At 43.1% G+C, this 14,254-nt stretch overlaps 1 protein-coding gene across 3 annotated transcripts in view; it reads left to right on the top strand.

The window, feature by feature from the left end:
* The window catches only part of MYO1D (myosin ID), a 361,374-nt gene that overhangs the window by 291,932 nt on the left and 55,188 nt on the right, over positions 1-14,254 (top strand). Inside the window, exon 22 of one of the 3 annotated variants that reach the window (XM_055577236.1) lies at positions 5,462-6,265. The exons of the other annotated variants lie outside the window; for them this stretch is intronic. Coding sequence (XP_055433211.1) covers positions 5,462-5,630 — 169 coding nt within the window. The 3' untranslated portion in view covers positions 5,631-6,265. Of the gene's footprint in view, positions 1-5,461; positions 6,266-14,254 lie in introns of those variants that run through there. 3 annotated transcript variants of the gene reach the window in all.

Raw genomic sequence — 14,254 nt, 5'->3', positions numbered from 1 at the left:
CACAGGCTCTGGGCTGACGTTGGCCTGCATTTCAGCACATCTCTGGATGAGACACTGTGTATTTCCTAACCTCTGGATACCTGATAATTCCTCATCCGTGAGTGAGGATCACAATGCCTGCTTCCCATGTTGGTAGATTGGGGTTAGCCTAGCCAACACTGAGCACAGCTGTGGCACATAATAGGTGCTCAGTCAGTGGTGGCTGAGTCTGTTCTGCTTGTCATCATGATTATTACAGAATCGATTCTGTCCCAATACAGCCACCATCCCACGAAGACTTTTGTGCACGTATTACTTGCTGAGCCTCTGCACCAGGGGTACAGCCATGGGCAAAATTAACAATGCTTCTTCTTAGGATGCATTATACCTCTTCTTTCTTCTTCACTTCTTTTTTTTTTAGTTGTTTATAACAGGTTTTGCAGGCTTCCCAGGTGGCTCAGTGGTAAAGAATCCACCTGCAATGCAGGAGCCACAGGAGATGTGGGTTCCATCCCTGGGTCGGGAAGATCCCCTGGAGGAGGAAATGGCAACCCACTCCAGTATTCTTCCCTGGAGAATCCCATGGACAGAGGACGCTGGCAGGCTACAGTCCAAAGGGTTGCAAAGAGTCAGACATGACTGAAATGACTTAGCATGCATATACACACAACATGTTTTATTGTATGTCATTTTTATATTCTTTTTTTCCCCATTTTTTGGCCATACCAGGTAGCATGTGGGATCTTAGTTCCCCAACCAGGGATCAAACTCACATCCTCTGCACTGGAAGCGCAGAGTCCTAACCACTGGACCACCAGGGAAGTCCTACTCTTTTTTTTAATATTTTTTTCCATGATGTTTTGTCACAGGATATTAAATATAGCTTTCCCTGGGCTATACAGTAGGACCTTATTGTCTATCTCCTTCATTCATTTCTTAACACATTATTGACCAGAGACATATAAACGCCATAGGCGTTAGTTTTTGCAAAAATCCCCTGGTCAGTAATGTGTTGATTTATCAACTTCTGCCCCTACTGCCACTTGTTTCCCTTTACAGTGTCCCCTTACCCTCAGCCGGAAACTGCTGTCTCGGCAGTTTTGTCCCATTAACACCCCAAAAGGCCAGCATCTGCACCTTCTGCTCCTCCTCACCTGCAGGGTCACACCCCCTTACTTTCACAGGTGGTCCCCAACTTAACATCATTTGACTTACCATTTTTTTCTCTGTACGAGGGCTTCCCTGGTAGCTCAGCTGGTGAAAAATCCACCTGCAATGCAGGAGACCCCAGTTCAATTCCTGGGTTGGGAAGATCCCCTGGAGAAGGGAACATGGAGTGTGAGCCACCGACACACACATGTAAGACCACGCTGTACCCAGAGGACTAGTCTGCTGCACACTTTTAGTACAGTCTTTGACCACTTGCATGAGCTGTCCAATGCTTTATGATAAAACAAACATTGATTTGCATGAGTTTACCCAACTGTAGGTGAACGTAAGTGTTCTGAGCATGTTGAAGATGGGCTCGGTTCAGCCAGGTTGTCAGTAGGTCAGGCGTATTCATTGCATTTCTGGCTTTGAGATATTCAGCATACAATGGGTTTATCGGGATGTAACCCCATCGTAAATTGGGAACAATGGGTACCTCCTCAAGCAAGGGGCCCACACTACCTATCTGGGAGATGTCTCAAGTGTTCAACCTCCTGCTGAGAACGGACCCTCAGGCATCTTTCAGGTTTCAGGTTAAATGACCTCTTTCCCAGACAAGTCCTAAGTCCTCTTATTCATGTCATCTAATAAGACCCTATTTTTTTTTCCTTCACAACACCGCAATTATAATTGATTTGTGTGCATGCGTTAATTAGCATCTTTCACTTTCAGGAAGTTGTGAGGAGTTCCACAAGGGGAGGACTGTGTCTCTGAACCAGATGCTCAGAAACTGTGTAGTGAATGACTAGGAAGTCATAGATGCTATTTCTCGTCACTGAATGTATTTCATCGTAATGAGAAACAGGTGCATGGAGTTGACCTTTGGTACTGGACTCCCTGTTCAGACGCCACTGGTAACACAGTCCTTCCTTGCCAATGTTCGGTGGTGGCCACGTTCTAGCTCAGTTTGGTCCCAAATAGATGTGTCCTCAGCCACCAAACCATTTCTGGCCAGATGAAGAGCAACTGCTCTCAGAGGCCAAGGTGACAGAGCAGGTGACCGAGAGCTAAAGGTTGAATAGACTCCACCGTCTGAGCAGCTGCGCCCTGTGGTCAGGGCTCCAGGATCTAGCAGGTGAGGTTTAAGAAAGACAGCGGTGGGAACTGCATTGTGAAAGCGAGTGCTGCCAGGATACCTCCTGCGGCTGCAGAGAAGAACCGTCTCTTTAAGGGACAGATTTAGCACACGCCAGCGTTTCCTAGATGATGACATTATTTTTAGTTCCATACATTATGCAGCCGCAGGCACTGTCACCAAAGGGGATGGGTTGTTTTTGTGATTGTGAGAATAGGGGGTCTGTTGTCTCTACAAGGATCACAGAGTCCCTTTGTAACCATGACAACAAGATGCAGACAGGGGACTTCCCTGGTGGTCCAGTGGCTAAGACTCTGAGCTCCCAATGCAGAGGGTCAGGGTTCAATCCCTAGTTGGGGAACTAGATCCCACAGGACACAGCGAAGAGTTCGTATGCCACAGCTGAAGATCCCACATGCCGCAGCTGCGACCTGGCGCAGCCAAATAAATAAAATTCAATACATTTTTTTAAATTTATTTTCATGTTAGATGGGCCTTGTTGGAATCCACTTCTGTACCCTCCCCCTTAAAAGTCACATGACCTGAAGTCCCAGATGATTCCTTCACGTGAAGTTCTTAGAGGGGACTCCATGCCTCTTTTTTTTGTTATCTCTGTGGTCACCATTACCTTCCCTTCATTTTCTAGTTAATCTGTGCTCTTTGTCTCTCTCCCCCATTAAACTGTAAGCTCCCTAAGAACAGAGGATGTGTCCTGTGAACATCTGAGTCATCCACTGCCCCAGCACCGGAAGCACCAAATAAACATCAAAGGAGAGAAGAGGCAGAAGAAAGATAGGCTCTTGTTAGAGGAATTCACCCTGGATTGTACACTGCACCGCAGCCCCGGTTACAGGGCCACTTAACAATCATGGCTAAGTATAGGGTGTGGGCTTAGAAAGGAAAGGGACCCACATGCTGACTGAGATTTTCCTAAGTGACACTGAAGGAAGCTGATGTCAGATCCAGATTTGTGTGAGTAATTAGACACTTCAGAGCAAGCATAAGAAAAATCTACCTGCTCATGGACAGTTACCTTCCCAGGAACAGTTGACCCATTTTGACCCAATTTTGAAGGGACAGCAAACGCAAGAGCGTGAGTTTCCACCCCTTGGGTGCCTGGGCTCTGCTCGCAACCTCCACACTAGAGCTACAGTGCCCAGAACCCCACGTGGCCGTGGGAAGCCAGTGTGGTTACGGGGGAAATTTGATTTGCAGATGCTGACAGATAAAGTTAAGCAAAACAGATTTTAATCAATTGTGGATATATATTACCAGCTTCCGCTACTTTTATATTCCCACGTAGTCTTTTTAGTCCAGCAAGAATGGTAGTAAACCAAAATAACATCATACCAGGAAGGGTTTAAAAAAAAAAAATCAGATACATTACATCAGATACTTAGGAGCTCATGTTAAACTGAGATACAATAGTTTGAGGTGTGACTGACTGTCAGGCCTGCGGCGGAGGGAGAGCACAGAGACCTGCATGGCTTTCCTCGTGGGTGAAGCAGCGCTTCAGTCTCCTGACTCTTAGTGTGAAATGGTTCCTGCTGGTACCCAGATATGTTGGCTAAGGTACATACTTATGAGTCTTCCATGAACATCATCCTCTACTAATCAGTGGGCTTCCCAGGTGGCTCAGCAGTAAAGAATCCACCTGCCAATGCAGGAGAGGCAGGTTCAATCCCTGGGTTTGGAAGATCCCCTGGAGGAGGAATTGGCAACCCACTCCAGTATTCTTGCCTGGGAAATCCCCTGGACAGAGGAGCCTGGTGGGCTACACTCCACGGGGTCATAAAGAATCAGACGTGACTTAGCGACCGAGCACACACACCACAGATCACTACTTGTGTACTTAGAAATACCTATGATAGTTAAGAAAATTCACCCAAAAAAAGATACCCCAAATGACACACATTTGAAAAAAAGTCTTCATTAATAATCAAAGGTATCAACAAAACAATAAGATACTGCTTTTCCCTTCAAGTCAGTGGAGTTTGTTTGTTTGTTTGGATATTTTTATTTGAATCTATTTTTTTATTTATTTTTAATGGAAGGATAATGGCTTTACAATATTGTGTTGGTTTCTGCCAAACATGAGCATGAATCAGCCACAGGTATACGTATGTCCCCTCCCTCTTGAACCTTCCTCCCACCTCCCACAGTGGAGTTTCTTTTAAGGATAACGTTCTTCATTAGTGAGAATGCAGTAAGATTCTGCACTGGTTTATTGCTAATGAGAGAGGTAACTGATACAGATGTGGAAAACCATTTGCAAGCATGAATCAAAAGACGTGAAAAGCTGCCTGCCCTTAAAAGGGATGAAAGGAAATATAATTTAGTTTTTAATATTATAGTACTTATTTCAAGGGTTATATCATACATTTAGAGTCAGAGGGGAAAAAATAACATTACTAATTTTGTAATGCTCATATTCTTTGTCCTAACAGTCTCCTTTCAAGACATATGTCCTCAGAAAGTAATTAGAAATGTGGACAAAAATCTACACTTAAAGATGTATATAGCAGTTATCTATAAATAGTGAAAACTGTAAACAGCCAAAACCTTGAAAGAATATCTGAACAAGTAAAGACTTATGATGAAATTTTTTACAGCCACTAAAAGTTATCTTTACAAACTTTTTGATGTCAGAAGAAAGTGCTTAAGATATAATAAGTTTTTTAAATATGAAATATATCCAGTTGTAATCACAGCTTTAATCACAGACATAAAAAGGAGTTGAAGGAAATATACCAAAATGGTTAATGCTAAGTGATTTTGTTCTTTCTTCTTTCAATTTTTTTATGCTTTCTAGCTTTATTTCAATGACAGTCAGAGGGAAATGGTAAGAAATCATTTTAACTTTTATGGCAAAAGTTAATCACTAGAAGGATATGTAAAATATCAATGTTACTATGTTAACATGTCAAAATATTAACCAACATTCTCTCCTGAGATGGCAAGATAGTATTATGGGGAAAATTTTGTTTCTCCTGCTTTATAGTTTCTTCCATTTTCCACGTTTTCTACAGTGAACATGTATGAATGTTAGAATTTAAAAAAAGAAAAAAGGAAAGCAAAAAAAAGTGCAGAATGTATCAGAGGACTGAGTTGTACACTCAGTCGCTCAGTTGTGTCCAACTCTTGTGCAACCCCATGGACTATAGCCTGCCAACCTTCTCTGTTGATGGAATTTTTCAGGCAAGGATACTGGAGCAGGTTGCCATTTCTTATTCCAGAAGATCTTCCTGATCCAGGGATCAAACCCATGTCTCCTGCATCTCCTGCAGGAGGATTCTTTACCACTGCACCACCTGGGAAGCCCAGGACTGAGTTGCTGCTGCTGCTAAGTCGCTTCAGTTGTGTCTGACTCTGTGCGACCCCATAGACGGCAGCCCACCAGGCTCCCCTGTCCCCGGAATTCTCCAGGCAAGAACACTGGAGTGGGTTGCCATTTCCTTCTCCAATGCATGAAAGTGAAAAGTGAAGGTGAAGACGCTCAGTCGTATCCGACTCTTAGCGACCCCATGGACTGCAGCCCACCAGGCTCCTCTGTCCATGGGATTTTCCAGGCAAGAGTACTGGAGGGGGGTGCCATTGCCTTCTCCGAGGACTGAGTCAGTGACAGTAATAAATGTTGTTAGTTTGCTTGTAAAAATCTTCAAAAACATAACTTTCTCTGAATGATTCACCAACTAATCTTGAGAATCAGAGTTTCAACTTTGGTATGAAAGTTTTTATATCATGGATCATTTATTTTAGTTGTTTCTGGGTATTAACAGTTCTTTTTAATTCAAAGACTCCTTAATGTACACATTTTTCTTGCAGCAAGTTTCCAGGAATACTACTTATCTGGGTTGTCTTTGTCTCAGCAGCCCTTATAAACTTGAAACTGTATCTCTGCTGACCTTCCATGGCCATATGAATTAGATATTGCACTTATACATAGGAGGAGAAGGGGGTGACAGGATGAGATGGTTGGATGGCATCACCGAGTCAGTGGACATGAGTTTGAGCAAACTCCAGGAGATGGTGAGGGACAGGGAAGCCTGGCATGCTGCAGTCCATGGGGTCAGAAACAGCCACTACTTAGTGACTAAACAGCAACTTATGCATTAGGAGGAATTAGGTTTTCCCAGAATAGTTTACTTTTTTAACAGCAAGCATATTCAGTTTTCCATGAACATTCTTTTGCTTAAGGGTCCCCAGGTGGCTCAGATGGTAAAGAATCTGCCTGCAGTGCAGGAGACCTCAGTTCAATCCCTGGTCAGGAAGATCCCCTGGAGAAGGGAATGGCAACCCACTCCAGTATTCTTGCCTGGTGAATTCCATGGACAGAGGAGCCTGGTGGGCTACAGTCCATGGGGTTGCAAAGCATTGGACATGCCTGAGCAAAGAGTTCACATTTTACATGCTCAGTTTGCCACAACCATTCTTTTGCAGTTAAATGAGGGTTACTATAGGATAACTACCCTGTCATTACATGCATAGCAGTGATAAATAGAGAAGGTGAAGCTGAAAGGTCAAGAAATACTTAAAGTTCTGTGGCTGGGAATGAACATAGTTTTTTTTTTACATTTCAAGAAATCGATGGTAGGTGATCAATAAAAGAGACATTTAAGAGAGCAGAAGGAATATTAGGGATGGAAATAATAAAATATGATTAAAAAAGTAATGATCATAAAGCATATGAGAAAAATAAACTTAACGTCCAACAATTAAGACCCTCTATTGCATATAGATTACAAGTAGGTGGATTTTTTTTTAAAGACTTTTTTATACAACTTTTTCTTTAAGGAGCTTCCACAAGAGGCAAAGGGCAGGAAATTGAAGATCACATTCAATAATTTAAAAGCCTTTGAAGGACCATTTGGTTCATAATCAAAAGAAGATTCATAGCTGAGTGGCCTTGGGCCACTAAGCCCCATTTTATTCCTTGTGAAAAGCGAGTGACACCTGGCCAGCTGGGGATCAAATTGTGTATGTGTGTGTGTGTGTGTCAAAGCACACACATGAGTACACATTCTGGGCTACTTGATAGGATAGAAGATAATAAAAATAGCCAACACTCATCCAGTCCTTACTCCATGCTAGACTCCATTCAAAGCCCCATACAGGCACTACCACACACACACCTCACCGCTCTAGAATGTGGGTGCACTGATTATCCTCCTTTTATAGCTGAAGAAACTGAAGCACAGAGAGAGGTTGAGGAATTTGCCTCAGATCACAGCTAATTCGTAATAGACAAGCACCCGGGCATCTTGTACCCTTAGGTGCTGCTGCCTCTCCTATGTGAGGCACCCAGATTATTCAGAGCAGGAGTAAACTATTTGGAATGGAAGCCCACTTTAGAACAGGAAATGAGAGGGCAGAAGAGACCCTGGACATGACCTCTGTCTCCTCTCATCTCCCTGGGAATGCATTCTATAATCAAACTGGTCAGAAGTGTGGAGGGAGCCTTTTTTGGATGAAAAGAAGGATGTCTCTGGGCTCTCTTATTGTCAGAAGTTGTGTCCTCTGACAGTGAGCCCTTGAGTGGAGAGCAGTTCGTTGGCCTTTTCCAGCCATAGGTGCAGCCGCGTGAGGATGGCGGCACGTTACTTCTTTTCCATTGATCCTGCAGTGAAAGGCGCTAATATAATGTGCTCCCATAAAGTGTGAACCAAACGCTTTTAATCAAACTTCAAAGACCACGCTTCGCTTCCAAGAATGAAATCTTTCCCCCTCATCTTAAATGGACTGTTAACCATCCAGCACCCGACATTGTTTTCTGGTCTCAGAAATAAGTTGTTTCTGTTGGGCCTTGATGCTCAAGTGTTGGGACGTACTCTTTGTGGAGTTTTTCGTTGCTCTTGTTCAGTCACTAAGTCATGTCCGACTCTTGTGACCCCATGGACTGCAGCGTGCCAGGCTTCCTGTCCTTCACTATCTCCTCTCTCAATCTTTCCTAGCTTTTTAGTACTTACTTTTATTTATTCAGCTGCACCAAGTCTTGGTTGCAGTATACGGTATCCAATTCCCTGACCAGGGATCGAACCCAGGCCCCCTGCTTTGGGAGTGCAGAATCTCAGCTGCTGCACACCAGGGAAGTCCAGAGTTTACCCTTCGGAGATCAAGGCTCTGCCTCTGAGAGCACGTCTCTTCACTATCCCACTACTGCCCTTGAAGATAAACTGTCATAAACCAGCCCAGGGGTCAGCAAACTGTGGCCCATGGGCCAAACCTGGCCCACCACCTAGGTGATTTTGCATTTTTTAAGCGGTTAGTGGAAAACATCAAAAAGAAGGATAACATTTCATGACACCTGATATTTATATAAAATTCAGCTCCATTGTCCACAAATAAAACTGTGGGAACACAGCCTGTCCGTTTACATCCACATAGCAGCAGCCAGGTTGAGTGGTTGCAGTACAGTTTGGCCCACAGAGCTGAAATAGTCACTCTCTGGCCCTTTAGAGAGAAACTTGACTGACCCCTAACAACACGGTATCTCAGGACCCATCCAGTTTGACCACTTTCACAAAGAGAGGCTGAGGCTTCCAAATTGAAAGGCTCGCGTTATTTCACTGAGTAATAACTGCACTAGTCAGATTTAATGTCTTCTCCCACAAGTCATGGATCATCTCTACATTCAGCATACTTCAATTAGACCATCTCACCCTCTTTTTTTTTAAGTATCCAGCAGTTACTTTACTTATTTATTTGGCCATACAGCATATGGGATCTTATTCCCCAACCAGGGATCGAACCCACACCCTTTGCATTGGAAATGCAGAGTCTTAACCACTAGACTGCTAGGGAAGTCCTAAACCATCTCACTCTTAAGCTGCCTTAATTGGGGTGAGTGCCCTGCATTATTTGTCTGTAATGCTCTGCATTATTTGTAATGTTTCTCTGGGAGAACATTGTAAAACAAACATCAATTTATGGGTTCCACACAAGGAGCCTATAATTTCTTAGATTAAGAAATATAGTCTTCACTTTTTGACAGATCCAAAGGCACTATGATATTTCTCTTTTCTTATAGTTCTATCATCAGTGTTAGATTTGCTGTTGTTCATTTTTTTTTATAGTCAAATAAGAACTTTATTTAGTATAGTAGCCTATTTTCATTAAAAAATTAAACATATACATTTATTGAAGGATAATTGCTTTACAGAATTTGGTTGTTTTCTGTCAAACCTCAACACGCCTCAGCCATAGGTATACATATATCCCCTCCCTTTTGAACCTCCCTCCTGTCTCCCTCCCCAACCCACCCCTCTAGGTTGATACAGAGCCGCCGTTTGAGTTTCCTGAGCCATACAGCAAATTCCCATTGGCTATCTATTTTACATACAATAATGTAAGTTTCCATGTTACTCTTTCCATACATCTCACGCTCTCCTACCCTCTCCCCATGTCCATAAGCCTATTCTCTCTGTCTGTTTCTCCATTCAGATCAGATCAGATCGGATCAGTCGCTCAGTCGTGTCCGACTCTGCGACCCCATGAATCGCAGCACGCCAGGCCTCCCTGTTCAACACCAGTTCCTGGAGTTCACTGAGACTCAAGTCCATCGAGTCAGTGATGCCATCCAGCCATCTCATCCTCTGTCGTCCCCTACTCCTCTTGCCCCCAATCCCTCCCAGCATCAGAGTCTTTTCCAATGAGTCAACTCTTCGCATGAGGTGGCCAAAGGACTGGAGTTTCAGCTTTAGCATCATTCCTTCCAAAGAAATCCCAGGCTGATCTCCTTCAGAATGGACTGGTTGGTTCTCCTTGCAGTCCAAGGGACTCTCAAGAGTCTTCTCCAACACCACAGTTCAAAGGCATCAATTCTTCGGTGCTCAGCTTTCTTCACAGTCCAACTCTCACATCCATACATGACCACAGGAAAAACCATAGTCTTGACTAGACGGACCTTTGCTGGCAAAGTAATGTCTCTGCTTTTGAATATGCTATCTAGGTTGGACATAACTTTCCTTCCAAGGAGTAAGCGTCTTTTAATTTCATGGCTGCAGTCACCATCTGCAGTGATTTTGGAGCCCAGAAAAATAAAGTCTGACACTGTTTCTCCATTGCTGCCCTGTAAATAAATTCTTCAGTACCATTTTTCTAGATTCCATTATATGTGCATTAGAATACGATATTTATCTTTCTCTTTCTGACTCACTTCACTCTGTATAATAGGCTCTAGGTTCATCCACCTCATCAGAACTGACTCAAATGCATTCCTTTTATGGCTGAGTAATATTCCATTGTGTATATGTACCACAGCTTCTATATCCATTCATCTATCAGTGGGCATCTAGGTTGCTTCCGTGTTCTAGCTATCGTAAATAGTGCTGCAATGAACAATGGGATACGTGTGTCTTTTTCAATTCTGGTTTCCTCAGGGTATATGCCTAGGAGTGGGATTGCTGGGTCATATGGTGGTTTTATTCCTAGGTTTTTAAGGAATCTCCATACCATCTTCCATAGTGGCTGTACCAATTTACATCCCCACCAACAGTGCAAGAGCGTTCCCTTTTCTCCCTCTCCAGCATTTATTGTTTGTAGACTTTTTGAGGATGCCCATTCTCACCAATGTGAGGTGATATCTCATTGTGGTTTTGATTTGCATTTCTCTAATAATGAGCGATGTTAAGCATCTTTTCATGTGTTTGTTAGCCATCTATATGTCTTCTTTGGAGAAATGTCTGTTTAGGTCTTTTTCCCATGTTTTGATTGGGTTGTTTGTTTTTCTAGCATTGAGTTGTATGAGCTGCTTGTATATTTTGGAAATTAATCCTTTGTCAGTTGTTTCATTTGCTATTATTTTCTCCCATTCTGGGGGTTGTCTTTTCACCTTGTTTATAGTTTCCTTTGCTATGCAAAAGCTTTTAAGTTTAATCAGGTCCCACTTGTTTACATTTGGTTTTATTTCCGTTACTCTAGAAGGTGGGTCATAGAGAATCTTGCTTTGATTTATGTCATTGAGTGTTCTGCCTATGTTTTCTTTTCCTCTAAAAGTTTTATAGTTTCTGGCCTTACATTTAGGTCTTTAATCCATTTTGAGTTTATCTTTGTGTGTGGTATTAGGAAGTGTTCTAATTTCATTCTTTTACATGTGAAAGTGAAGTCGCTCAGTCGTGCTCGACTCTTTGCGACCCCATGGACAGTAGCCTGCACCAAGCTCCTCCATCCATAGGATTTTTCAGGCAAGAGTACTGGAGTGGGTTGCCATTTCCTTCTCCATGTAGCTGTCCAGTTTTCCCAGCACCATTAATGAAGAGGCTGTCTTTGCCCCATTGTATATTCTTGCCTCCTTTGTCAAAAATTAGGTACCCACAGGTGCATGAGTTTATTTTTGGGCTTTCTATCTTATTCCATTGGTCTATATTTCTGTTTTTGTGCCAGTACCATACTGCCTTGATGACTGTAGCTTTGTAGTATAATCTGAAGTCAGGAAGGTTGATTCCTCCAGGTCCATTCTTCTTTCTCAAGACTGCTTTGGCTATTTGGGGTCTTTTGTGTTTCCATATGAATTGTGAAATTTTCTGTTCTAGTTCTGTGAAAAATGCCATTGGTAATTTGATAGGGATCACACTGAATCTGTAGATAGTATTTGGTAATATAGTCATTTTCACAATATTGATTCTTCTTACCCAGGAACATGGAATATCTCTCCATCTGTTTATGTCATCTTTGATTTCTTTCATTAGCATCTTATAATTTTCTGTTGTTCATTTTTTTTTGAAGCTCAAGAATTAATTGTTAACTAACTAGTTGCTAAAATTCTCCATTGGGCTTCCCTCATAGCTCAGTTGGTAAAGAATCCACCTACAATGCAGGAAACCCCAGTTCGATTCCTGGGTTGGGAAGATCCCTTGGAGAAGGGAATGGCTACCCACTCCAGTATTCTGGCCTGGAGAATCCCATGGACTGTATAGTCCATGGGGTCACAAAGAGTCAGACACGACTGAGTGACTTTCACTTTCAGAATTCTTCATAAAATATAGTTAAAACTTTTTTTCACCGCAAACCCTGTGTCCACCCAAAGTGTAAGACTTATGTGGGCAGTGTCTCATCATGTGTGTGAGTTGCAGCAACTGCTCAACCCAAGAATGGTTTCCTCCATCCACTGGAAGCGCCTCCTCCATTCATTCGGAGCACACGCTTGTTGAGCATCTGCAGTGTGCGACAGGACCTTGACCCTGCACCCAGTCTCCATCTCAGAGTACCTACAGTCCATTTCAGGGTCTGTTAGGAACAACTGCATTAGTGGTTTTAAACATACAGATAGAAAGGAAATTTCCTGGTGGCCCTGTGGTTAAGACTCCCCATTTTCACTGCCATATGCCCAGGTTCAATCCCTGGTTGGGGAATTAAGGTCTCACAAGCTGTGCAGCCAAATAAATAAACAAGTAAAGATACAGATAGGGAAAGGTTGGTGGAGATGAACATACAGCATCCCACAGGAAGACACAGGGATGCATACAGAACATCTGGCCTTCCCATTGTCTGTCCATTCTGGAAAGAACTTTGTTCTACCAGGTGTGAGGCCTCAGGTCAGATCATAGCCCCTGTCTTCCTGGAGCTTATACTCAAGTGGGGCAATCCCCCTAAAATGAGTGAACAAGTGAATAAAAATAGTTCTCTCCTGTAGCAAATGCTAAGGAGGAATAACAGGGTTCTGAGACACAGAATTAAAGGAGGTGACCTATTTTGGATAGAGTGGTCAGAAAGAGCCAAGTGCAGAGGTGACATCTTTTTTCAGTACTTACCCATTTATTTGGCTGCATCAGGTCTTGGTTACGTCACTTGGAACCCTTCGTTGCGGCGTGTGGACTCCTTGTTGTGGCGCAGGATCTCCAGGAGCATGCCACAACTACTCTGGCACATCAGCTTAGTTGCTCCTGGGCGTGTGAGACCTTATTCCTCAACCAGGGGTCAAACCCGAGTCCCCTGCATTGCAGAAGTGTTAGTCACTCAGTCTTATCCGACTCTTTGTAACCCCATGGACTGTAGCCCATCAGGCTCCTCTGTCTATGGGATTCTCCAGGCAAGAATACTGGAGTGGGTAGCCATTCCCTTCTCCAGGGAATCTCCCCAACCCAGGGATCGAACCTGGGTCTCTCGCATCGCAGGCAGATTCTTAATCACTGGACCACCAGGAAAATCCCCAGGGGTGACATTTAAGGTTTGAAAGATGGAAAGGAGCTGGTCGTGTAAAGACAAAGCCAGGCAGGAAAATGGTAGGTGCAAAGGCCCTGAGGCAGAAAAGACTTTGGTGCCAAGGCTTGTGGAGTTGTGAGAAGATCAGGAACTGGAGAGGCAGGCCATTTAGAAGGATGAGGAGTTCAGCAATCCTTTGAGCATGCTGGAAAGGAGAGGCGTGGCTGTGCAGGCAAAGGTTTAGAAAGACAAAGCTTGTTGATGGATAAGCATGTGACTTGGGGAGCCTTGAATATGGGTCTCTGCCCGGAAGAGCAGGCTGGGACACTGCCGGGGAGCAGCCAGATTGTGACAGCCCTCGCTTATCAGGCAAAGGGATTTGGGTTTCATCCAGTAGACAACAGGCAGCCAAAACAGAAGGGAATTTTTGTGTCTCTAGTTAAAAATACTTTTTCTGATAACAAAAGTAACTCTTTATGAGGAAATTTGGGGAAATGTACACAAAGACACTAAAGAAAAAAATCTGTAAGCGCACATGCAAACTATTGTTAACATTTCTGTATCTTCTTTTGCATTCTGATACAGTTTTCCAAAAATGAGATTTTTTTTAATACATTCTGTTTTATAATTGCTATTTCCCTTAAGGATGCAGAGCAAACATTCTGAAAATGTCTTCCTAGGTCACTCAGTATTTTCCTCCAGCACAACTTTGCATACCTGTATGGTATTTCATGCTGAAAATGAACCAAAATTTATTTCTGTATATTGTTTCATTGTCAACCCTTAACTGTTGAGCATCTAGAATGTCTGCAGTTTTTAGTACTATAAGCAATGCGATGATAATTGTCTTTA

The sequence above is a fragment of the Bubalus kerabau genome, chromosome 4, assembly GCF_029407905.1.
Source record: "Bubalus kerabau isolate K-KA32 ecotype Philippines breed swamp buffalo chromosome 4, PCC_UOA_SB_1v2, whole genome shotgun sequence".
NCBI classification, from domain to species: Eukaryota; Metazoa; Chordata; class Mammalia; order Artiodactyla; family Bovidae; genus Bubalus; species Bubalus kerabau.
The sequence above is the reverse complement of the archived record's forward strand: the minus strand, read 5'-3'. Positions and strand labels throughout refer to the sequence as shown.